Below are 25,174 nucleotides of genomic sequence, written 5' to 3' on the forward strand. Positions count from 1 at the left end.
AGATCCTCATTAATAATTGGGGCACTCCCAGCCTCTGGAGATGCATGTTTTTCTGGGTATTCAGCCACAAAATGCCCCAACCGCCCACAAGAGAAACAACGGCCAGCAAAAATGCCGCATTTCAAACGAAAATGCAATGATGGCATGCTAAGGCGATTAAGCCGCAGCCAGTTAGGCCTCTTGCGAGAGGTGTCCCATAACATACACATGTGGTTACGATTGGTGGCCCTTAAACTGGAAGGCACCAGGATTGTACCAAAAGCTATCATAGCTTTCTTTAGCAAAGGCCAATACACAATAGGATAAGCTTCCACATCTACCCACGCTATGCACTCATGCAGAAGCAAGCACTGAAAATCAGTCAACGGTTGCCAAGGCACGGCATGAACAAGGCGGAGTTCAAAAAACAAAGGCACTTTGGCTAGGAGATTATCATGAAGCATGGCTAACTTTAACATTACAATTTACTTCATAAAAGCCCCGTGCTCCCACAAAAATCTCTTCCACACAGTCACCCAAGAGAAGGGAATTCAACCAGTGGTGAATCCATGAAAGCATCGGGATTCGGCCTGTAAAGAAAAGGATAACCCCTCTTTCATAAAATGCCAAAAATGAACGCAACACTCTTTGTATCCACGGCAGCTTCCAAAGCATCATCCTGATCCTTGACATGGAAGGTCTCATGGTTGTGTTGGACATAATCTCCCAATAACGTATTAGCAAAATCCAGCAAGTGTTCCCAATCTAAATCTTGTGATTCCTCAATGGCTGATGCGACCTATGCATAGAAGCGTGGCCGGTGATTATCTAGCAGAGGTTCCTCATGGTCTTCCATCAAAGCATCGGAAGTATGTTTGCTACATTTGACTGGTGGTTGCACATCAGGACGGGGTTGATCGATAAAAGGGTGTTCAATTCAGACATGACTACTGCAGCAGTAAAGTAGATGGGTTATGTTCACCAAATCATCTGACTGATCTCTGATCTGTGATCTGAGATCTGCTCTGTTCTGCTCCAAAATCTGCTCTGCAATCTGCAATCTGCCCTCTGCTCCTCTGTTCTGATCTGAAATCTGCTCTTCTCTTCTCTTCTCTAACCCACATTGTTTATTTGGTTTATTGACTGTGAAAATGCAACCTTCATATTACTGCTTTGAGTTCCCGCATTGGTCTGACAACCCATACATGGCTAAGATTAGAATGCAGCTTACCTTTGGGACAAAATATGCTTTATCAAGTGAATTCAACTTCAGTTAATACTAACAAGAACATAAAATGGGCAGAACAGATTTGCTTACCTTCACAGGATAAAAGTCTAAAAGCTCAATTTCAAAAATTAGGTCTTCATTTTTGGGGATGGACTCTGGCACTATTACTGGGCACTTTTGATCACCATAGTGGAACTCCGGCTTTATCTTTATCTGTTGCATAAAAGGTAATTGAAAATTGATAAGAAATGTGACATTTGAACAAGTTAAAGGAACAATAGTGTCAACAGAGCTTAATATATATTCGTCATAATTTTAGCCGATCCACCTTAGGTATGTTTACTTGAGGATATTCACCACAGTTATTGGAAACAGCAAAGGCTTGAAGCATCAAGGTGTTTACAGCAACTAAGTAGTGAGGAATCAATGAAACAAAATGGAGACAATAATAAAAATGGAAATCGAAACAGGAGTTTCAGGGAGTTTTCAGTAACTTTCAGATTCACCAGTTTATCATGAGTTTTGAGTAACTCTTTAGTATGTTCATTTTAAGCTTGTTACTTGTTTCCATAAGAAATTTATCTTTCTTGCTACCTTGGATAAGATCATGGGGGGGAGTGTGTCCATGTAGATAGGAAAGGAAAAGAGAAGGCTCTAGACCAAGGACTGTGTTTTCTGACATCTGCATAGATTTACTTCCACTTTCTAATGCCCAACGTCAATGAAGTTTTGTGACCCAAAGGCTACATCTGTGACCAATGTTGGCACCAATTCGGATATCCAAATATGTAACTGTTACTAAATGGTTCTAAAGTTCACACAGACTTGCACACACACTTAGGGGTGTTTTCTCACACGAGTTTACACACAGGGAGGAGTCTTCCTTAGAATTTCCCTTCAGATCAAGGATGACCGTATGCATGCACAAAACCAGCCCTAGTGCATATGCAACAGATAACTTTATGACCCAAGACAATGACGCTGGCCACCATCCAGATGTCCAAGGATGTAATAGTTACTCAATGCATCTAAACTTCACATAAACTCAGGGTGTATCTTCACACAAAAGTGTGTTTACACACACACACAACTATTCCTTAGAATTTCCCTTCAAGGGTGAAAGTATCCGTGACATGAAACACAAGCAAAATCTAGTAGCAAGGTCTTAGTTTGAAGAGAATGTCTAATCTTATATTATAATCAAATGCATAATGACAGCCCTTACTCCTAAATATAGTACTGCCTGCTCTCCCAATCATTTACATGCAAGTTAATGGAGATTAATTAGATGGAATAGCATGTTTCCATAAATGCACTAGTTGTGAGATGACCATTGACCACACATGAGCTTGAAAAGGCACTTTTGGTTTTGCACTCAAGCAAGTGTCTAGGGGATGATGGATTGGACAAGTCCTTTTCCTTAAATTATTAGGATCTTATCAGTAAATGTCTCATTGCAGCTTTGAAGAGATAATGGCATCAATAACCAAGCTAGCGAGACTATCCAAGGTATTTATCCATCTCATTTGGTAGGGGGCACAAATTGGATATTAAACACTGGAGACCATTGCTTACAAAAAATCATTATCTAAGGGATTGATCCATCTCATTCTTAAGGGTAGCAAGGATAGATTGGATATTAAACGATGGAGACCAATCACTTTGCTTGGAATTGCTAATAAGATCCTTACAAAGGCAATCTTGTTAGATTGGCCCCCTTGATGTCAAACGTTATCCACCCCACTCAAACTAGTTTTGTTCGAGAGCAGCACATCTTGGAGATCTCCACCTTTAGGAGTCCACTGCTCTTACACATTCCAAGAAGCAAGATTCATTGTGCTGCTTCTCCATTTCAAAAACTATATGACCGTGTACATTGGGAGTTCTTGGAGGACACCACAGATGATGTGATTTCGATAGCAGTGGGTGAGAGGAGTCGCAGCCCTCTATTCTTCAACACATAGCCAAGTTCCCATTGGTGGGGCTAGAGGAAAGAGATTCATCATTCAAAATCAATGAGACAAAGGTGTCCATTAGCCCACTTACTATTTTTATTTGCAGCAAAGGCCATGATGTTTTTCAATTCAATGACACATGTTGTTATTAGAGATATAAGGTTGCTCATACCTGAGTTCGAGGAGCACCTTGATGTGGAGTTTGTAAATGGCATAACAATATATTTAGACATGGATGGGAGCAACTTTAGGGCCTTTGTTGCAGCCATGGAGATCTTTAGCAGAGCATCTAGTGCTCTAATCAACCGGCACAAGTATTTTACTGTATGGATATTTTGCACTAGTAGACAGCAAGATTAGAGACGTCATGAGGACTTTGCTTGGGTGTCCCACTAGACCACCATTAGATGTCCTAGATGTCATGACTGAATTGGCAATACTTCAAAGCAACAATTCGTACCTCTTCTCTTGTGCATCAAACAAAAGTTCCTTTTTTTCTCCAAAAAGAGTAAAAATCTATTAATAAATCCCCTCAAGACAATGTATTTTAAGGCAAAATACAAATTACTAAACAGCATTGTAAGGGACTTCCATGCCAAAAATATACAACAAGGAATGTCTTTGCAAGGCCTAAATGAACAGTCAATCAAGAGATCTATAGTTTCAAACTATATGGGCTAACAATGGCTTCCAAAATGCCCAAGTCCCAACTCCTAAGAGAAGCATATCTACTCCTCATAGTCTCTAAAATTCCCTGTATCCTCTCCCATCTCTTATGTAGAGTCTGCACAGTCCCTATTCGAATCCTAGAAAGAGAGATATCATAAATCTATGGCATGGCTTGATGCAGTGTCCCATACGTGCCAAGTGATACTACAAGTTATGAGCTCCCATTTGTGACAACGCCTTTGGGTCCACACCCTCTATTCGAAATCTAGCATGACGATCATCACAAGCTGCCCCAAGACAAATAGGCATACCACCCTTACACTCATATCCCCATCTAGGCTTCTATCCGTGACCAAGCAATCGTCCCCCATCTAAGAATCATAGAGATTTAGTACTATGAAATGTCATCCTAAGGGCTCTCCTTCAAATCTCGTAGGCCCTAGGGCAATCCCAAATGCAGTGTCTTTGTGTCTCCTCTTGTCATGGGGATGTGAAATTTTGAGATGCTCTAATCTTGTTGATAACAATTGATTACGCTATTAATCAAATATGTAAGGTTGTTTAGCACATGTGATGCACATGACAGTTATTTCATGGTAACATGCCAAGGACCCCGAAGATGTAGTGGGTGTCAAAGGCAAAAGTTATGATAAGTTATGCCAACTAGGTTTTGGTAGTCTGTTGGTGCTAGTTTTGACCCCAAGATAGTTGTTTGGCTAATAAGTGTCACTGGTGACACTAGAGACTAGCATTAATTAATTAATTAATGCCACTCTAAGGGCTAACAGAGATTAGCGACCACTCCAAGTTGCAAATGGCCTAGCCAATTTAATTAAGGATGGGCACATTCAATTTTGGGCAAGGTCAAAAGGGATTAAATTAATTTTCAATAATTTAATAGCTAGAAAATGCTAGAAAAGGGGTTTAGAAGGCTGCCACTTGGCAAAAATGCCCATGCAAACTGAGAAAACGTTTTTGCAGGCTAGAGAGATGGATTCAATTCATATAGGTTGAGGGGGAGAGAGAGAGAGAGCAGGCTACTAATCGATTTGTGCAACAGTGGAGACCCATCTAGGGCAGACAACAGTAGCCAACACCTTTCAAAAGGCATGAGACAGCAAAATTGATCCCTCCAAAAGCTAGTGACAGCAGATCGGGGCTGGAAACTGCATTTTCGGGGCTCCTAGGCAGCAAGCAATAGCTTCCTGGCAGTCCTAGATAGGGCAGCCATCAATCTGAAAAGTCTCCCATGAAGAAAATCTGAGATTTCTCTCTCTACAGCTTTCTTTCATCTTCTCCAGCCTATTCATTAGGTTGCTGCTCGAGGGACTGCATTTTGCTGCTGCTGATATCATCATCATTCATGATGGATTGATGCTACCACATTTGGGGAACCATCTTGTTTACGAGTCATTAATGGAGCTGTTCTTGGCATCTCCAACTCCTCACACAACTCATCTCTACCTTGGTCCTTGAGACACAAAGGTTTGAGGTCCGATTGCATCATTCTCATTTCTATACAAACTCTTTTTGTGTCTATTGTGTGTCATAGTTTTTGTAGTTCTCTTCATTTCTCTTAGCATTTGCTTCAATGGTATTAGAGTGGAATGATTTCGAAGCTTGACATTCAAGAGCAGACAAAACACTTTAGGAGAAGTCTCAACCAACCTCACTAGAGACCCACTGTTGGAGCTTGCTTCTATGGATCCAATTTTCTTCTTTTTATTGGCTCTAAGGGAGTGTTATCACGACTTTGAAACATGGGTTAAAAGGGGTAGAAGGGAATACCTTGAATTAAAGGATTACTATCCCATTGTTGGATAATCAACCTAGGCGCTTGGAAGTATTGGCATAAAAAGGGTTAGGACGATGAAGTTCTATAAAATAGCACCCAAGGCTCATTTGTGCACTTTTATCGTGTGATCACCATGCTTTGAGTAGAGACACTAGGCAAGTCCCTCTTTTGGATACACCACTAGCTTGGGGAGGAGGATAAAGATGGCCAAGATCAGAGTAGTGCCAACGATGACTCACCATTGGGGTGCACATGGAATTTCTCTACCTTTCCTTATTGACTTTTGGAGGAGATTCGAAGACATGTTTAGACTAAGAAAGATCTCATTCTTTCTTTGGTTGCTCGCTTAGAGGAGTCTACCAAGTGCTACGTGGCTTGGCTATGGTAAAGTCCTTGCCCTTTGTGTTAGATATAGGGACTTGGAGGTGAAACCAGTCTTCCTACTTGGATAGGGTCATAAAACCTGATCATTGATCAAGCACTTAATTACAGCAATTAATAAATGAGCATAAACTGAAATACACATATTACCTTATCAATCTAGTACAATACATGCTTGATTGGCCCCAAAAATGGTGCCCCTTTCGATATTTCCTTAACTTTATTGCTAATGGATTGAGTACAAGTTTGAGATTGCGCAGCCTCCTTTGCTGATCCAAAAGCCCCTTGTTGTTCAAGCAATCAACAAGTAATTTGGGCCAATTGCCCCTTGATTTTCACCCAGGACTTACACAAATGGAACCATCAACTAGCCAAATGTTGCCCCACTTCACAATGGCTGGCTTGGCATCTGGAATCACTGCCAATTCCATAAATTTCACGTGTTGATTTCAATGTACAATGCATTCTATTGGCACAGGTCCCAAGGTGGCTCTAAACTCTAATTTCTGTAGAAATTTAAGGTTTACAACAAAAATCCTTCTCCTGTCCACCAAAAATGGCTGAGATTTGCTCCTGAAGGCTGAGATTTGCTGAAATTAGAAGAGAATAGGCTAGAGAAGATGAGAGAAAGCTGCAAGGAGAAATCTCAGATTTTCTTCATGGGGGACTCTCCAAATTGATTGTTGCCTTGTCTAGGACTGGTAGGAAGTTGTCGGTTGCTGCCCAGGAGCCCCAAAAATGCAGTTGCTGGCCCCATCTACTGTCGCCAACCTTAGGAGGGATTAATTCTATTGTTGCATGCCTTCTAGAAGGTGTTAGTTGCTGTTGCTTGCCCTAGATGGGTCTCCATTGTGGCACAAATTGATCAATACCCTTCTCTCTCTCTCTCTCTCTCTCTCTCTCTCTCTCTCTCTCTCTCTCTCTCTCCTTTCCTCAACAAACCTCACATAGAGCTAAGGCGCCTCTTAGATCGATTCATGTTGATCTTTGTGGGCCGATATCCACTGCTGCCTTGAATGGCGCACTGTACTTCTTTTTTATTGTGGATGATCATTCTAGATACATGTGGGTGTACTTTCTCAAGCATAAGTCTGATCTTTCGCATATTTTTTTGCTTGGGTGTTGCTGGTTCATAACCAAACTGGTCGTCATGTCGATTGCATGAGGAGTGATACCGATGGTAAGTTTATCTCCCATGAGTTTTTCAAGTTTCTAAAGAAGCATGGCATCTCTCGCCAACTCACCTCTACTAACTCCCCCTCTCAGAATGGAATCGCAGAGCGTAGAAACTGGACAGTCATGGAAATGGCACATGAACATACCTATCACTCTATTGTAGGCAAACTTCTTTGGTTAATTCACACTAGGCCAGATTTAGCTTACTCAGTTAGCATACTCAATCAGTATTTCACAACACCTAGGATGTCACATTGGATTGCATGTCTTCGTATGTTGCATTATTTACGGTGTACTTATTCTTATGGCTTGACATATGGTTCTGGACCCTGGTTTATGTTTGCAGAGATACACTGATTCTAATTGGGCAAGAGATCCTAACACTCGGCATTCCCATGGTGGCTACCTCTTTACCTTGGGCACGGCTCCCATTTCTTGGTCCAGCCGTAAGCAGGAGACGATGGCGGATTCCTCGGCCGAGGCTGAGTACCAGGCTCTCTTCGATGGCACCACCAAGGCTATCTATCTGAGAAGTTTACTGGCGGCACTTCATTTTCCTCGTCTCTCCCACAGTTGTCTACTACGACAACGAGAGTGCCATTGCCCTTGCAGGCAATCCGATTATCACATCACGGATGCAGCATGTGGGAGTCCGCTTTCACTTTTCCTAAGAGCAGGTTGAGCTAGGCACTATTCGCCTAGAGTTTGTGCCTTCATCAAATAATTTTGCAGACATTTTGACCAAAGTGGTCAACCGGCCTGTTCTTCAATACCTGCTTCCCAGGATCGGCCTAGGTACACCCTCCCCTACTTCTTCAGCTTGACGAGGAGAGGGTGCTTCCCTCTTGCTTTCCCTTCCAGTTTGAGAGGGGGCGGCTTCTACTCTTTATCGTGACAGTGATGATGCTTACAGTTTTTAGACATTAAATTCATTTATTCTTTTGTATTGTATTATGGACATTTGTAACTTCATCTGCACTCAAGATCTGCTCGAGAAGGCTGGAATTTGCCGAGATTATCAGGTCCTCCAACTCATGGTAGTGTCAGAGTGCAACGAATGCAGAAGTGTATGGACAAGACTGAAAGACAATGAACAAAGAGATGAGGGGGAGAGAGAAAAGAGTTTGTAAAAAGCACAAATCTGCAATAAAACAATGCTGAAATAAAGGTGGCAGATATACAAATGGGCTATCGAAATATCTATGCAAGCCAATCTCTCTCTCCACATGAAACAAACAAGTGTGGTGACCTATGCAGGCTGTCTATAAATAGGCATAAAGAAATATAATAAGATAATCAGGTCAGCCAGGCCAACTGCTGCAAAACTGCAATTGCTAAATAAAATAATGAGAAAAAATGTTATACAAATCTGCCAGCTGCCACATGGCAACCTATGCACCATGGTAAGCCTCCTCAACTGCCCAATGAAGCTGATAAATGCCTATAGACTGAATAGAACTGTCCGACTGATAAAAAGGAAATGCGTAACTATGCCCGAGAGAACTAACAATACAACAATACCCTGACAATGCCTGTCCAAGGGATGAATAAATCTCTAACACCCCCTCTCAGATCTTCGACAGGAGGGCATAAGACTCAAGGATCTAGAGTGCTATCAATGAACGGTCTTAGGAAGAGACTTTGTAAATAAATCTGCCAAGTTGTCCTTGGTCTTGCAATAAACCACATTAATGGTCTCATCCAAGATCTTCTCCCAAATGAAATGGTACTATATGTCAATGTGCTTCGACCTAGCATGGAATATGAAATTCCGTGACAAAGCAATGCAACTCTCATTGTCACAATGCAGTATACTGTGACCTGTTTGAGGACAAGAGGACAGTCAAGCTCTCGTAACAATCGTCGAAGCCACAACATCTCACATGTAGTAGAAACAGGCTACTTCGTAGCCTTGTTGAGTGCTTATTGAGCTGAGGAGCAGCCATTTTATCCATTTTAAGTGGATATAAAGTGTCATGCTAAGAAATGCACTTAGCCACTCAAACAGCCCCAAAACATGCTAATTTTAGGCTTATTTTAGCCAAAACCCTAAAATGGGGAGCGGATCGAGAGAGTTAAATGGGAGAGGATCTAGAACCCTAATTTTCTATAAATAGGCAGCCAGCCCTCCACTCTTCTCTAATCTCGTTTTTGCAAATTTCAAGTGTTTCAGATTGCTGCCCACACTCCGTTTGCGGAGGACATCTCAACCGAAGGTGTCCATTGCTGTCTCCATCAGTTGGCGTCTGATTTCCAACCCTCTTCACGCAATTTGGAGTTGATTCCAGCCAAGCGACTGCTATTCCTGTGCAGACCTACAGCCGTACAGCCTGCCACATCCTACTACCTACGTTTTTGGTCTCTCTCTCTCCTGCAAGCTATCATGCCTGCGTTTTTAGTCTTTCTCTCTCCTGCAAGCTGTCTTGCCAATGTTTTTAGTTTTTCTCTCCCCTCATTGCTGTCTGCATCAGATCCAGCTTCTCACTGCTGGTGTTCCACATCTGGAGGCTGCCTTATTGCGATTCGCGATCCATTTAGAGTACGACACTCTCTAGCTCATTATCCCTGCCCTGATCCTTGAGATACAGGAGTTCGAGGTATAGTATTCATTCGCTACATAGTGTGTTTGCTGCATGAGCATCGTATATTCAGTAATCATATCACTTCATTCATTCACTCTCTTCATTGTCTCTGAGTTATCCTAACCCTAACTGTGCTCTTTTATCAATCTGTGCTTTGTCGTACGGTTTCCGTTTATGTTTCTGTGTTAGGGCATTTCTTTACATAAAGCATGTTGTAGAAGTCGTAAACAGCCATAACAGCTTGATAGCACTATCATATTTTGGCCATAACTTTTGCATACAGTATCAGATTTAGGTAATCTACAGCTAGAAATGAAGAGTGCAATGAGAGCTACAAATTTGGGCACTCATGGAGTTGACTCTGTGTAGTTTTATATTCTCTATTTTACACAGAACAAAACAGTTTTAGTTTGGACAGTAAACAGTAAATTTCATAATGCATGTTTGATGCTTTAGAGATAATATTTTGGTGCCGAGACGGTATGGTTATGCTTTTGGGCTAATTTAAGCACACATTTGGTCTAGTTTTCTCAAAGATTTCATTGCTGTAATAATAGGACTGAATGTCATTTATCAATGAAAAGCTTATGCCAAATGTTCATTGATGCTTTACTGGATACTCAATGGATATACCGCTACTTCGATTGTTATGTATACTTTGCCATAAACTATGGCATCTTTTGAGCTCAAATTTGAGCTCCGTTACATTGATATTGGTTGTGGTTACATGCCCTGATTGCTTCAGAGGCTTATGCAGTTACGATATTGTGCTACTACATGGACATAGTGTGAAAAATCCTCGAGTACATCATCATCCGAGTTTCTTATTAATCTAGAGAGTCAATGTCATATTAGTCATTAGTGTTAGCGTCCATAGTATGGATGGTTCAAATTTACGAGGATTTTTTATAATTTTAGCCTTTTTTTATATTTTTGACATTATTTCTTGTAAATATCCTCAAAAGCTATAGTAAACTTCTAGAATAGGCTGTACTAAATAATAAATACCTAGGTCAGGGATCCCCCTAAAGAACTGCAAAATCCTCATAGCAACCTTCCAATGAACCAGCTTGGGTTCACTCATATAGGCAAACCTACAAGAAAGCACAAATCAATCCGAGTGTTTAGGAGCCATATAAATGACCCAATCAATTGCCTATAGTAGGTAGCATTCACCACCGGTGAATCTCCACAGACTCTAGTCTTCCAATTTGGAACCATAAGAGTAGAAATAGCCATATACCTCTCCCTCTCAAACGTAGTCAAAAGCTCCTACATGTACCACTATTGGAATATGAAAATCCCCCTCAAAGTCTACTAAATCTTATGACCTAGAAAGAACTGGAAAAGGCCCATATCCATCATCTCAAACATCTCATGTAGTGACTCCTTTGTTTGCTAGAACTTTTGGGCATGGTCACCTATCAAGATGAGATCATCCACGTAAAACACAAACAACACATGCCCTCCAACTAAGATGTGGACATACAACTAGGGATCGGAAGAGAAACACCGATATCCTAACTTCCCTTGGAAGAACAAGTCTATCTTCTCATTCTGAGCACATGAAGCCTATTTGAGGCCATAAAGGGCCTTCTTCAATTGTGCACCTTGCCATTTGATGAGGAAAAGCCAGAAGGCTACTCAATATAGATATCCTCCTTTAAATCTCCACTAATTTAAAAAAACTTCACATCAAGCTGATAAACTAGCCATCTAATAGTAGCCATTCGAGTTGTAAATGCAAAGGTGTCATTTAAATTCACCCCTGGCCGGCTGAGTGAAGCCCTTTGCAATGAGTGTGTTTGCAATGAGCCATGCCTTGTGCTTATCTAGAGTGCATCACTATGGTACTTCGTCTTAGAGACTCATTTGACTCCAATCACCAGCCTATGCAGCCTATGAGCATGCCAAGGTACTAGATCCCAAGTGCCATTCTGCTCAATTGCATCTAACTCCTGTTTCGTAGCCTTTTTCTAATGCTCTGACTGTAAAGCCTCCTTCACAGAGGTAGACTTGTAAAAAGTGATGCAACAATGGAAGCATAGACAAGTGCTAAAATAAACTACTGAACACAAGACAAAAGAGAAAGAAAGCTGAAGAGCACTACAAAAGAACAGAACTCAGAAATGTGCTCGAGAAATTAAATCCATATACCAAACACAAGAATGACGCATGCAACAGTGAGTCTCCGGCTCCTAGGCACTGGCACTAGCTCCCTCTCTCCACAGAACTTGTAGGTGATGATGTAAATAAATGAGGAGGGAGCCAGGTTGTTAACCCTCAAACGAACAAGGTGGAAAAGCTGGAAAATCTAAAGTAAAAGACATGGCCAAGGCAAAAGTGAAATAGAAGATGAAGGCGCGCCAAGAAAAATATGGAAGCACAAGAAGTGCAAAAAAGCCCTAAATAAAGGAAAAAGACGCAAAAGAAAAAGCGCAAGTCAATACTTTTGTAAAAGAGCGCAAGCGCATCATGGTTTAATTTAAAGAGCATCGGGCTCTCACCCGTGCAATTTGTAAAGCTAGATAGACGGTAAGAAGGAAGCTAGGAAGATAGAAGGACAATGGGAAAAAGGGCCTAGGCCACGGCCCGCCATGTAAAAAAGGGGATAAGGGGATGGCCTCCCAAAGAGGATTTAGGGTTTTGTATATAAAGTTGAAAAGTGAATGAGAACCTCATTCTTGTGTGTGGCCAAAAGTGGCTCTCTTCTTCTTCTTCTTCTTCTTCTTCTTCTTGCTTGCTTGAGCTTGTGCTTGAGAGAGGGAGTGTGAGAGTGTGAGGGAGTGAGTGTGTGAGGGTGAGGGACCGGGGAGGAGAAGCTCTCTATCTTCTCCTCTCTTCTTCTCTTCTCTTCTCTTCTCTTGCTCGTGGCAATGGAACTTGGAGCGTGGAGCTTAAGGATGGAGCTTGCTTGAAGCTTGCACTTGGATCGTGGAGCTACCAGAGTGCGCAGGAGAGAAGGTAACTCGATCAGCATGGAGGTAAGCTCACTACACCCGTAGATATGGAAGGCGCATTGGCTATGTGAGAGGTAGCTATTAGTGCTCGGCTTGGAACGCTTGAAGCAATAAGCGGTCCGTGGGTCTTGGCAGTTGAGCGAAAGCTCCCACATTTTGGTTCCGTTGTCGAGACCAATGGATTCAAGCCTTAAGCACTTATGTGCTTCGAATCAAGCATCAAAATAGGTTTTTCCCCGAACCGGTGCTTGAGGTAGATAGGTAGGAAGCGACGAAGTTTGAAGAGATATTCAATCTCCTTAGCAAGTAGGTTTTTGGTTTTTGGACTTAGAAAAGCATGATGGAGTAGTGTAGGTATTTCCCTTGTGATTTTTTCTTGCATTTAGGAGGGATAGGAGCAAAACATTGCAGCAAATAATAGGGTTTTCTATTGCTATATAACACGCTGAAACAGGAAAAAGAAGGGAAAAAAATGAAATTTTGGATTAATTGTTGGTGAAGGGAGCAAAACTAAGGTGAGTGCAGGCCTAGGCAGGGTGATAAGGGGCCAGGAGTGGCAAGAAAGGCCACATTTTACATTGCGAGGTTTCAAGAGAGTAAGAGAGAGGGAGAGAGCTTCATTGCGTGGACTTACTTCGATCTGGTCATCTAGGAGTTATTTGCCCAGCCCAGGTAATTTCACACCTTCCCCTACATGAGTAGCTTGGATCTAGAGGTGCTCAACAGGTAGAAAGCCCTCAATCGCTCGGAACGAAGAATTCTGTGAAGTCCAGCAAAAATCGCATCGCGCTCGGCCCATCCGAGTGACGGCGATTCTGGGCTGAGTTCCAAAATCGGCCCTCGGACCGCTCGGCCCTTCGGCCCTTTAGTATTCGGCCCTTCGCCCTACCGACTCGGCCCAACCCCACTCGAACAAGTTGACATTCGGCCCAGCCGAATTCACCACTCGCCCCTCGGCCCACTCAGCCCTCGAATAACCACACTCAGACTGGCTGAATTTGACATTCGGCCCAGTTACATTCGGCCGTCGGCCTCGAACGAGCCAAATCGGGCATTTGACCCCTACAATTCAGACCTGTTGGGCCGAATTTGGATTTTTTCAAATTTTAATATATAGACATTGAAACTGACCAAGAAACCATATAGAGCCGAAACCACATCATAGATCTATCACTGGGCTGAAATCTAGAGCAAATAGTTTAAAACTTGGCTATAAACGGTCCTCCAAAACGCGCATGGCATTTACCGTAACGGCCCTATGGACCGCGAGGGACTCCCCCCCTGGACCCCCGCAGAGGGGGATCTGCCCCCTCCGCACCTCCCCCAAGTAGGTTGGAGAGAAAACATGCGCCATGACAAGACCTCCAAATTAGACCCTAGTGTAGTAATGGCTCTACACAAGCATGAATTCTCACTTGCAAAAGAGCAACCAAAAGTTCATACCCGAAACAAAGACCCTAGAACCTCAATGGGCCAATCTAGCCAATAAGGGCAAAAAGGTCACATTGCAAAAGCACGTACGTGTTGCATTCGAACTGCAGCTAGTCAAAGCAGAAAGCAACAACATCAAGCTACAATGGCGAGGATGACTAGATATGACAGTCCTAACGATAGATGCAACTTGAATAGCACTACACAGACGATCCAAGACATCAGTGAAGAATCCACATCTGGTTGTGCGGTTAGGGACTCAAGGGCATTTGTCCGAAGGCTTAAATTTATAAGCCAAGACCGGGAAAATGAAAACATAGTACCGCTTGCTCATCTTAGGGTCAAACTCACCGCGAAAAGAGAGCATACTATCGATGCTTTCATTGATGAAGAGGTAGATTTTAATATCTTGACCTATGAAGCATGGACCCTACTAGGCCAACCAGAGCTCACACCGACTAATGCAACTTTTAGTCCTTATGGGGGACACCCACAAGCACTTATGGGAAAGTGCAAAGTCCTTGTGACCATTGAAACGAAAAGCTTGCCTATCCTATTCCATGTCCCTCTAAATAGTGCGAATTGTGGAAAGGAAACCCTCCTAGGAAGACCCTTCAAAAGGGCAACCAAGTGTGAGGCTGACTATGTAGCACAGAGGATACACCTGACACTACCGGATGTGAGGATAGTCACAACCTTTAGCAAGGGCGTCCTCATCGAACCTCGAGGGAACTGGACGACTGCTGAAAAACTGCAATTGCTGAATAAAATAATGACAAAAAATGCTGCACAAATCTGCCAGCTGCCACGTGGCAACCTGCGCAACATGCTGAGCTTGCTCCACTGCCCAGTGAAGCTGATAAATGCCTATAGACTGAATAGAACTGTCTGACCTGATAAAGAGGAAATGCATAACTGTGCCCAAGAGAACTAACTATACAACAGTAGCCTTACAATGCCTCTCTAGGAGATTTATTACCAAAGACAGCAGCAGACAAGTGGGCAATAGGTTAAAGATGCGGGCAATGGCTCCAAATGGGTGCTGGGTAGGATGGAGACAATGGCAATAGGAGGGCACCAGCTGGATGTGAGGCTAATGATGAAATGATGAGGGGAAAGAATGTCCACAACAAATCCTTTTATAGGAGATTTGTGGGCATCTGTCCAACCATCACATCCACAACCATGACCTCATCCACCTCGAAAAATCAATTGCTTCTTCATCGTCCATATGCTGGTGGCATTCCTTGTAATGGCATCCTCATCCTTATCAGAGCAGGGGGGATCACAAGACTAATGCTCATTGCCATTACCGCTGCTACACTTCTTGTCATGTCACCATCCACAAACCTTCACTAGGAGGGGGTAGAAGCTATAATCTCCTTTTGAAGCATAATGCAAAAAGTTGTCAACTTGGCAACTTCGTTTGAACATCAATCGTAGCTTGAAAGAATAACAGACTCTGACAAGTTCTGAGAAATATATAACATAGTCACTCTCATCAAAAGACTTACCAACCTTGGTCAATTGACCTATGAGGTCAATCCCATTGAGATTTGCTCCCTCTAACATGAAATTCACCAACTGCTCCCAAGCTAATAGTGCTGTAGGTTGTCCATACCAACAAACCTGTCAACAAGATAAGTCTATAGAGATTGAGCAGTTTTCTGCTTACCACAAGTGGTGAACACTTTATCTGAAACAAGAGAGATGAGGGAAACTAGAGCCCCCTAATCACTGACAACAAAAGACGGTCCATTATCCCAAGGAGTGATGGAGGGTGGGAGCAGCTCCTAGGTGTATGGTACAACCTATAAAGGGACACAACACAAAACACACCAGGATGGGTCTGCAAGCTGCTGCAACTGCAGCCTCCTGCAGCCACAAACACAAACAATTGCCTGGAAAGGTCGAGAAAGTACCAACCACTGCTGCACCAGCAAAAGCATCATTTGTGAGGCCTTCTTGTTGCAAGGAAATGCAGCTCCAAACTGCAACACTCCCATGAACAGATAGTTTCACCTTGCACGATGATGTACACGATGCTCTCATACCATGAAGAAATCAGAGGCACAACAGAAGGAGAGTGACCACTGAAGGGAACAGATGGATGCAAAGGCAAATAATGAAATAAGGGCCTCCAGGCTGAAGGCAAAATACTATATGGAATGTGCAATGGAGCATGTGTAGAGGAGGCCTAAACATAGGCATAAAGTGAATGGCTTGGCCAAGGCTGAATAAGGGGAAAATGTGGTTCAATCATGCCCTGATATGGAACTGGGCACATACTCTAATAGACTCGGGGGGACCCAGAAATGCAGCAAGCAGTCATGAGCAGGACCAGCAACGATCAACACAATCGTACCACCAGCATTGCCATTACACTCATCCATTCATTGTTGAAAACTGCCTCAACTGCTTTCATTATTTTTCCCTCTCTTTCAAAAGAGCAGCTGCCTAAGATTCTTGAAAATCAATAACAGAGTCTCACCAATTAAACAGAACTATCATGCACAACAGTGTTATTCCTCAAAAAGAATAAAGGACTGAAGGTCTAGAAAATTGGGCCATTAAATTTGGCCTGTTGAATCTCCTGACAAAATCAACATCCCATGATAGCAATGCCAAATCAATTACGAACATATAAGAAAGACTCTACTTGCATCTAGCCTGTTGCCATAAGAAATGGCTTCGGCAGTTCAAACTGCAACTTCAGCAGACCTCACCCCCATAAGTGCAGCTATTACCCTAGCCTTGACACTCTTGCTGCTTCACTATGCCAATCCACCTATGTCACATAAGTGTGTCACATAAGTGCTAGGTCAGAAGAACAATGTCAGGTAAGAGGTACCACATCGCAACTCTGCAAATAGAAATGAATATGTACAATGAACTAACTGACTGAACATGTGTGATACAGCTAAGTCAACAACAAACCACTCAAGATGCACCAACTGCACACAAAATGTGTAAAATACTAGGGTACGGGGGGGAAATTGGAGCAGCAACCAAATTCAATTTCAGTACTTTGAAAACAACAAGAAAAGATGGTGATTGGCCACATCATGGCAACACAGATACTTGCACACTATTCTCGTGGATTGTTAGTCTTAATTCTTTCAAGCAAGGATCTCTTTAAACATCATAAGGCTGAAATGCTAAAGCCAACTTATCATGACACCTCACTTTGAAGAGGTATTCAAGTCCTTAGTCATCTATAGCTGTATACTTGATGAAAGACCAGAGATTTATCAAGAATGGCATCTTTTTTTTTAAATTCATCTTGACACTACAATTTGAAGAAGCTGACTAGTGGATGACACCTCACTTTGAAGAGGTATTCAACTCCATAGCCATCCAAAGCTCTGCATTTGGTGCAAGTCGAAAAGCTTATTGCAAGTGGACCATTTCATTGAAATTCATCTCAAAACCTCAGATTTAGATGTTACAACCATCAATCATCAATTATGTTTTTGTTAGAAGGACAAACAGACTATGTTTGTACAATCTTGGGCAACTCAAATCAAAGAAACAAACAAACAAGAATAGGCCACCCATATTCTGGAAGTCAATGTTAAAACTAGTTGAGCTCATACAAATGTATTCATCATGGCGCCGAACATGATTGCAAATGTAGCTGTAGATTCGAACAAGCATGGTGAAACTGAAAAGAATAAGCAATAAATCTTGCTGAATATTGTCATAAAATGAGATATTTAAGAATTACCATTGCAACTTCCCCCTTCCCCATTGTAGGTATTCCCTCTTCCCAGCCCCTTATCAGCTTGCTCTTTCCCAACACATACATTTTAGGAATCCCGTTACCTGTCAAGAGACCATACAGTCATCAGCATACCACATCCACCAAAAATCAGAACACGCAGTAAAATAAATTTTCTGGCATCCAGCCACCAACTACAAAAGTACAAGATTGGAACACACTAGAGCAGCCAGTCTAGCAGCACCAAATTCCCTTCTCCAGTTTCCTTTTGTACACTTTAAGAGGAGTTTGAAGCCTTTTGGGCTTTCTATTGTAGACAAGGAAACTAGCAACATACCACATCAAACCAAAATCTAGAGTACAGATAGAAAGACTATTTTATGGAATCGGTACCAAGATCCTCTTTTATACCACAAATCGAGAGAAACTTATATCGCCCGTGCCACCTGTGCCCTGCTCCAGCACCACCTGCGCCCTGCCCCGGTCGCCTACGCCCTGTCGAGAGCCACTGCCACCAACCTAGCCATCCAACCGCCAGCAGCTCCAATCCACAGCTGTGTTGCCTGTTCCGGGTCTCCTCCAACATCTCACCACCAAGCCAATTGGCTCAAAGCCAGCATTAGAGGTAAAAGGAGACATTTATCCATTTTTTTTTTAATTCAACATTTGAATTTCAGACAAGTACTTTTGCCCTGGCAGGCTATCTCTGCTTCTAGACATGTCTGGGACACATTTATTGCAGAAATTTCTTGAAATTCAGGCCAAAATTTTGGGGTTTTTTGATTCAATGTAGACATTGGCATATGTACATTAGGTTCAGTCTGACTGAAATTGTACATTGTGAATAACAAGATTTTGGAGCTTTTGCATTTTTTGTGCTGCTGAGCATTGTTTGTGCATTGGACAGTTTTGACAGTGTGTGATCAAATTTGTTAATTACAGCGTAGAGCTTGCTGTAATTTCTGGAAATTTCCAGATTTTCAAGTTGTTCCAAATTTAGCTCTTGCTCTTGTTCTCTTTGAAAAGGTGACATTTACCAAGGGAAATCACGGAGAGTAATGTATTCACATATGTATCCAAGGAGGATAGATTGGATGGCAACAACTATTCTCTATGGTCTTTCTGTTAGTGATCAGAGCCAGGCAGTCCAGTCAGACTGTAGCCAGGCTGTACAGTCGGACTGTACAGTTGGACTGCCACATGGCAGTCCGACCTGATACAGTACAGTCGGCTGCATTTAACCGACAGGCAGTTATTTGGCACCCAGTTCTTGGCTATTTTTAGCCGTGATTTCCAGCAGTCTCCCACATTCTTCTGCTTGCAGATTACAGGCTGGAGGCTCGCGCAGATTCCGTCTCTGTTTGCAGATTTCAGACAGGAGATCGTGCAGACTGCAGCGGACTTCGAGGTGAACAGCAGGTTGCATCGTCGAGGTGGAGACACGCAGTCCAGCGCACTACACCCGTGTATATATCTGCATATCTTTGTATACAGCACACTTTATACAGCAGATCTTCATCTTCCACTGTCTCTTTCTCTCTCTTCTCTCTCTCTCTGCGTTCTCTCTCTCTCAGTCCTACGCTTCCACACCGCTACACTCTGACATGGTATCAGAGCAGTGTTGAAGGGCTGACTGAGTGCAGAACCAACCTGAAGAGGAGTTTCCATCATGGTACAAGGCTGTGTTTTCAGCGTTTGAGGGCAGGCAGGAGAGCTGCGCCTCGGAACAAGGCTGAACCGAGCGTGGGCGTGCGGGAAAGGAGTCCAGGTGGTGGATTTGCTGCTGTTTGACGAGGAGGAAGTTTGAGTTTTCAGCTTTCAAGTGCAGGTTTTGCTTTTTCATCGCCTCCGGCAGGTGAAGAAGTTTCGGGACCCGGAAGAGCCCTAGCAGGCTGAGCTTTCACAGTCAGAGGGGGCTGCTTTTGCATTTGTGAAGGCATTACAAGTGAAGATATCTACAGAGATTGACTTGGAGTTCCAGACGATTATGGACCGGAAGGTGCCTGTCTTACCGGCTCTTCCCACAGATCAGAAGCTCGATGGCGACAACTACCGCATCTGGTGCGTGATGATGTTAGCCATCCTTAAGTCCTACGATTTGGCGGAGCTTGTACAGGAGGAGATCGACCGGCCCTCGGTGAGAGATGAGTCCAAACTCTCTTCCGATGCTCGTGCGGAGTTGGCCAAGGCGCAGTCTCACTGGGACAAACTGAATGCCAGGATTCATTCCTTTCTTTTTCTGTCTTGTACTACAGCCATGATAGCCCACATCGAGCATTTGATGGTGGCTCGGGAGATATGGCTGGAGCTTGATCAGATGTATAACCAGATGACCCTTATGAAGCGGGTTTCTTTGGAGGTGCAGATGCGGACCTTGTCCATGAACAAGTCTTCTTCGTTTGCAGGAGCACATCAACAAGCTTAGACAGCTTCAGATGCAGGTTCAGAATGCGGGGAAGCCGATTTCCTCCGAAGACATGGCGATCACACTCTTGTCCCAGTTGCCGCCACGATTCGGTGCTTTCTACTCCGCCCTCATTGCTTCGGGGCAAGAGTCCACTCTTCGGTGGGAAGAGTTGGTTCCTATGGTCTTGGACCAAGAGGAACAACTGAAGGGACAGAATGCTTCCAAGTCGGAGGCACTGACAGGTCAAGCCTCTCAGAAGAAGAGGAAGGACCCAAAGAAGAAGAAGGGGGATAACAAGTCAAAGAAGGACAAGGACAAGGACAAAGAATCCACATGCCATATTTGTGAAAAGACCAGCCATTGGAAGAAGGATTGCCCTGACAAAGACAAGAAGGACACCAACAAGAAGGACACGAAGGATTCTAGAGTGGTGGCTGCACCGTCATCAGCTGCATTTCTTCATCTAGCTGTCATTGAGGACTCTACACCGAATGCTTCTGATGCTGCGATGACAGCTCCCCAAGCTCGAGAGTGGATCGTTGACAGTGGTGCCTCCCGGCACATGACTCCTTCATCAGATGGTGTTGCCCAGTTGCGACCTTCGCGTGGGCAGATTCTCATTGGAGATAGCTCTTCGGTGTCTATTGCAGGACGGGGTGAGATGCAGCTTATTCCAGATGGACGCGGTGGTACCCATACCTCAAAGGTCTTGCATGTACCCGGTTTAGGGTATCATCTTCTATCAATTCATAAGATTTGTTCCCTTGGACTTTTGGTAGAGTTTGACAATAATTCGGTGCGGGTCCTTGATCGTGGATCAAGGTTCTCTCATCTGGATATGAGGAGAACGGCATCTACAAATTGAAGTCTTCTACCACCCTCTCTACTCTTCTTCTTACCTCTCAAACACAGTCAGAGCTATGGCATGCTCGGTTTGGTCACCTCAACTATGATTATCTTCGGAGGGCGTCACGTGGACAGCTTGTTCGAGGGTTGCCAGACATAGTGGTGAGCCAGCAGTCATGGGTCTCCTGCATTCATGGGAAACAGCATAGGGATGCGATTCCCAACAAAGCTTCGCAGCAGTCTACTTCAACGATGGAGCTTGTATCTACAGATCTTTGTGGCCCTATGCGGAACGAGTCCTTGCGAGGAAGCTCGTACTTCATGTTGATCGTAGATGACTACAGCAGGATGACATGGGCCTATTTCTAGGCATTGAAGTCAGAAGCTTTCTCCCACTTCAAGGATTGGCTTCTCTTTTAGGAGAACCAATCAGGCCGGAGATTGAAGACCTTGCAATCCGACAAGGATGCTGAATTTGTTTCTAATGAGTTTGCTTGTTTTTGTGCAGATAAAGGTATTCACCAGGAGTTTGCTAACACCAACACTCCTCAAGAAAATGGAATTCTTGAACGGAAGAACCGAAGTGTGATCGAGATGGCGCGCACCATGATGGAGCACCGACAGACACCTCAGTTTCTGTGGGCAAAGGCTGTGGCTACTGCAGTCCACATCCTTAACCGATCCCCCACTTCGGCCGTTGATGGAATGACACCTTTTGAGGCTTACTTTGGGACTAAGCCCGATGTTTCTTATTTTAGGGTTTTTGGGTGTGATGCCTATGTTCACATTCCCAAGGCTCATCGCAATAAATTTGAAGCAGCTTCCCAAAGACAGGTATTTGTTGGCTACAGCTCCCAGTCCCAAGGCTATCGTTTGTATGATCCCATCAAGCGGGATGTGTACACCAATCAAGATGTGCGGTTTGTGGAGGTTCCGGCCATAGCAGCAGGTGAGGAGCATCCCGTTCTTGGAGATCCAGGGGAGAGTTCGGCTCCCGCGACAGTTCCTTTGGAGCCTGCGCCTTTTGATTCTGATTCTGTTTCTGACATAGAGTCTATTGTTCCACCGGTCACCCCCCAGGAGTTACCACCGGTGGATATCCCAGAGTCTTCAGCTGATGGAGAGAGACGAGGAGAGGTCCGGCCTCCTCCTCATTGGGCCCGTGACACACTCCGTGATTCAGGGATGGAGGGGGTCCCTGAGGAGTGGGGACCGGAGGATGGTCCGCGGCAGTCACAAAGGCACCACGCACATTCTACGGAGCTTGTTTGCTCTAACTATTGTTTGATGACCCGTGTTATGCAGGATCAAGAGCCCACCTCCGTGAAGGAGGCTTTACAGTCTGCACCATGGAAGAAAGCTATGGAAGCCGAGTTGGAGGCTATTGAGAGGAATAGCACTTAGTCACTTGTGCCACGCCCCCCGAATAAGAAGGTGATTGGCGTCAAATGGGTCTTCAAAACCAAGTACCTTAGTGATGGTTCTTTGGACAAGCACAAGGCTCACCTTGTTGCTAAAGGTTTTGCACAGCGCCCAGGGATTGATTGTCATGACACTTTTGCTCCCACTGCTCGTATGGCGACTATTTGAGTTGTTCTTGCCTTGGCTGGCCATAGGAGATGGCATGTCTACCAGTTGGATGTGAAGTCGGCCTTCCTCAATGGTGATTTGAAGGAGGAGATCTATGTCGAGCAACCTCCTGGCTTTGGATCTTCAGATGGGAAAGTCTACAGGTTGAAGAAGGCCTTGTATGGCCTCAAGCAAGCTCCGCGTGCATGGAACGAGAAGATTGATTCGTTCCTTTAGTCACAGTTGGCATATCGGTGTTCCAAGGCCGATCCACGACTTTATGTACACACTTCCGAGGCTGGTTGTGTGCTTTTTGTGTTGTATGTTGATGATTTGATTGTCACAGGTGATCATGCACAGAAGATCAAAGAGACGAAGGCAGCTTTACATCAGACGTTCGAGATGACGGACTTGGGTCTACTCCATTTCTTTTTGGGCCATGGGATTTATCAGTCTCAGAGGGGGATTTTCATCTCTCAGCAGAGATATGTACAGGAGCTCTTGGTTTCTTTTGCGATGGAGGATTGTCGGACCCTTTCTACTCCTATGGATCCGAACTGGAAGGCCACTTCCCATTCAGCTTCTCCCTTGGCGGATGCGTCCCGCTATCGTCAGTTGATTGGATCATTGATTTGGCTCCTCAACACTCATGTTGATCTTTGTTTTGCTGTTCGGCTCTAGGCGGGGTTCATGAGTGAACCTCAGATGGTGCATTGGCAGGCTGCCCAAAGGATACTTCGGTATTTGAGGGGGACGTCTGATTTAGAGATTCATTATCCAACCGGCACAGGTGGTTCAAATCTTGTTCTTGCAGGATGGAGCGACTCGGATTGAGCCGGTGATGTGGACCACAGGCGGTCTAGTACAGGTTACTGTTTTACCTTGGGTACAAGTGTTATATCATGGAGTAGCAAGAAGCAGAGTATCGGGCCGCGTCTTCCACCACATGTGAGGCTGTGTGGCTTCGGAGATTGTTGGAGGAGCTTGGCTGCCCCCAGACTCGTCCTACTTTGCTGCAATGCGACAATGAGAGTTGCATTGCCTTGGCACGGAATCCTGTTTTTCATGCCAGCACATAGAGATCCAATACCACTTTATCAGAGAGAAGCTTCTGGATGAGACCATCACCGTGGCGTACTGCAAGACGGAGGACAATCTTGCAGATTTGTTTACGAAGGCGCTTCCCCAGGCTCTACTTCGGAGACATACCAGATCCTCAGGCTTCTGCCCCGCCCAGGCTCTGAGAGGGGGTGTTAGCGATCAGAGCCAGGCAATCCAGTCGGACTGCCAGGCTGTACAGTCGGACTGCCAGGCTGTACAGTCGGACTGCCACATGGCAGTCCGATCTGGTACAGTACAGTCGGCTGCATTTAATGCAGCCCACAAGCAGTTATTTGGCGCCCAGTTCTTGGCTATTTATAGCCGTGATTTCCAGCCGTCTCCCACATTCTTCTACTTGCAGATTACAGGCTGGAGGCTCGCGCAGATTCCGTCTCTGTTCGCAGATTTCAGACAGGAGATCGTGCAGACTGCAGCGGACTTCGAGATGAACAGCAAGTTGCATCGTCGAGGTGGAGACACGCAATCCAGCGCACTGCACCCGTGTATATTGTAAACGCCCTGAACAACGTAGTATGCTTAATAATTATGATATTCGCTTGTTTTCGAGATTTAATATAAAAGAGAATGAACACTTAAAGCTGAAAATGAAAATTACTCACAAAATTACAGCCATGAAAATGTAAAAGTAATGGAGACAAGATTGAGGGTTGAAGGTGGGCAACCCCCCCCGAAGGAATGTATTTCTGCTCAACCCAAGTCTCTTAGGGAAGAGCTCAGTTACAATCAACCTGAGAGTAAGGAGAAGTAATTCTCACTCTCACAAGATCATGCAAAGATGTACAAACACACATGCATTATCTATTATGCAATGATAAGAACTGATTTCTTTACAGTATGAGAGAAGAAAGAGGGGAAATCAGCCTTTCTCCATCGTTGATCAGCAATACATGGATAGGGCTTGCTTCTTGTTGCTAAAATGGAAGAAAGAGCTCGAGAAGGAGGTGCTGTAATGAATTTACAGGCTTGCTATCCTGTAAAATAGCAGTGATAGAAAAGGGAATATGGAGGAATTTGATAATGGAGAAGTGGGGGATGATGATGGCGATGGACGGGACCAGTTTCTGGCTATCTGTGGGTGCTGTACATGAGTTTACAGCAAAGAAAAATGATGCTCAATGAAGAAAAACGAGCTCTTATTTATAGGAGAGGGAAGAGCTAGTACAAAAGGGGAAAGTGGAGTAGCACAAGACAAGTGTCCAGCCACATGTCATGAGATGTGACAAGTGGTGGGACACTTGGAAACTTGTGTGGCAAGTGTCTTGACACTTGTCTCTTCTCTATGGCCTTCCTTTTTGGGCTGAATACTGTCAAGAATAGAAACAACCAAATTTAGTAAGCACAGTCAGAGTACAG

General features: G+C 44.0%; 1 protein-coding gene across 2 annotated transcripts in view; it reads right to left on the reverse strand.

Annotated features, from left to right (window-relative positions):
* PAS1 (FKBP-type peptidyl-prolyl cis-trans isomerase family protein) overlaps window positions 1-25,174 on the reverse strand; it is a 268,332-nt gene that overhangs the window by 236,040 nt on the left and 7,118 nt on the right. For both annotated transcript variants that reach the window (XM_087688278.1, XM_087688279.1), the window contains exons 4-5: window positions 17,884-17,981; window positions 1,298-1,420 (exon numbers count right to left, since the gene is read on the reverse strand). In XM_087688278.1, the coding sequence (XP_087544404.1) occupies window positions 1,298-1,420; window positions 17,884-17,981 (221 nt within the window). The remainder of the gene's footprint in view (window positions 1-1,297; window positions 1,421-17,883; window positions 17,982-25,174) is intronic.

Source organism: Lygodium microphyllum, chromosome 11, assembly GCF_053477565.2.
Source record: "Lygodium microphyllum isolate KBCC chromosome 11, Lygodium_microphyllum_v1.1.10, whole genome shotgun sequence".
NCBI lineage: Eukaryota > Viridiplantae > Streptophyta > Polypodiopsida > Schizaeales > Lygodiaceae > Lygodium > Lygodium microphyllum.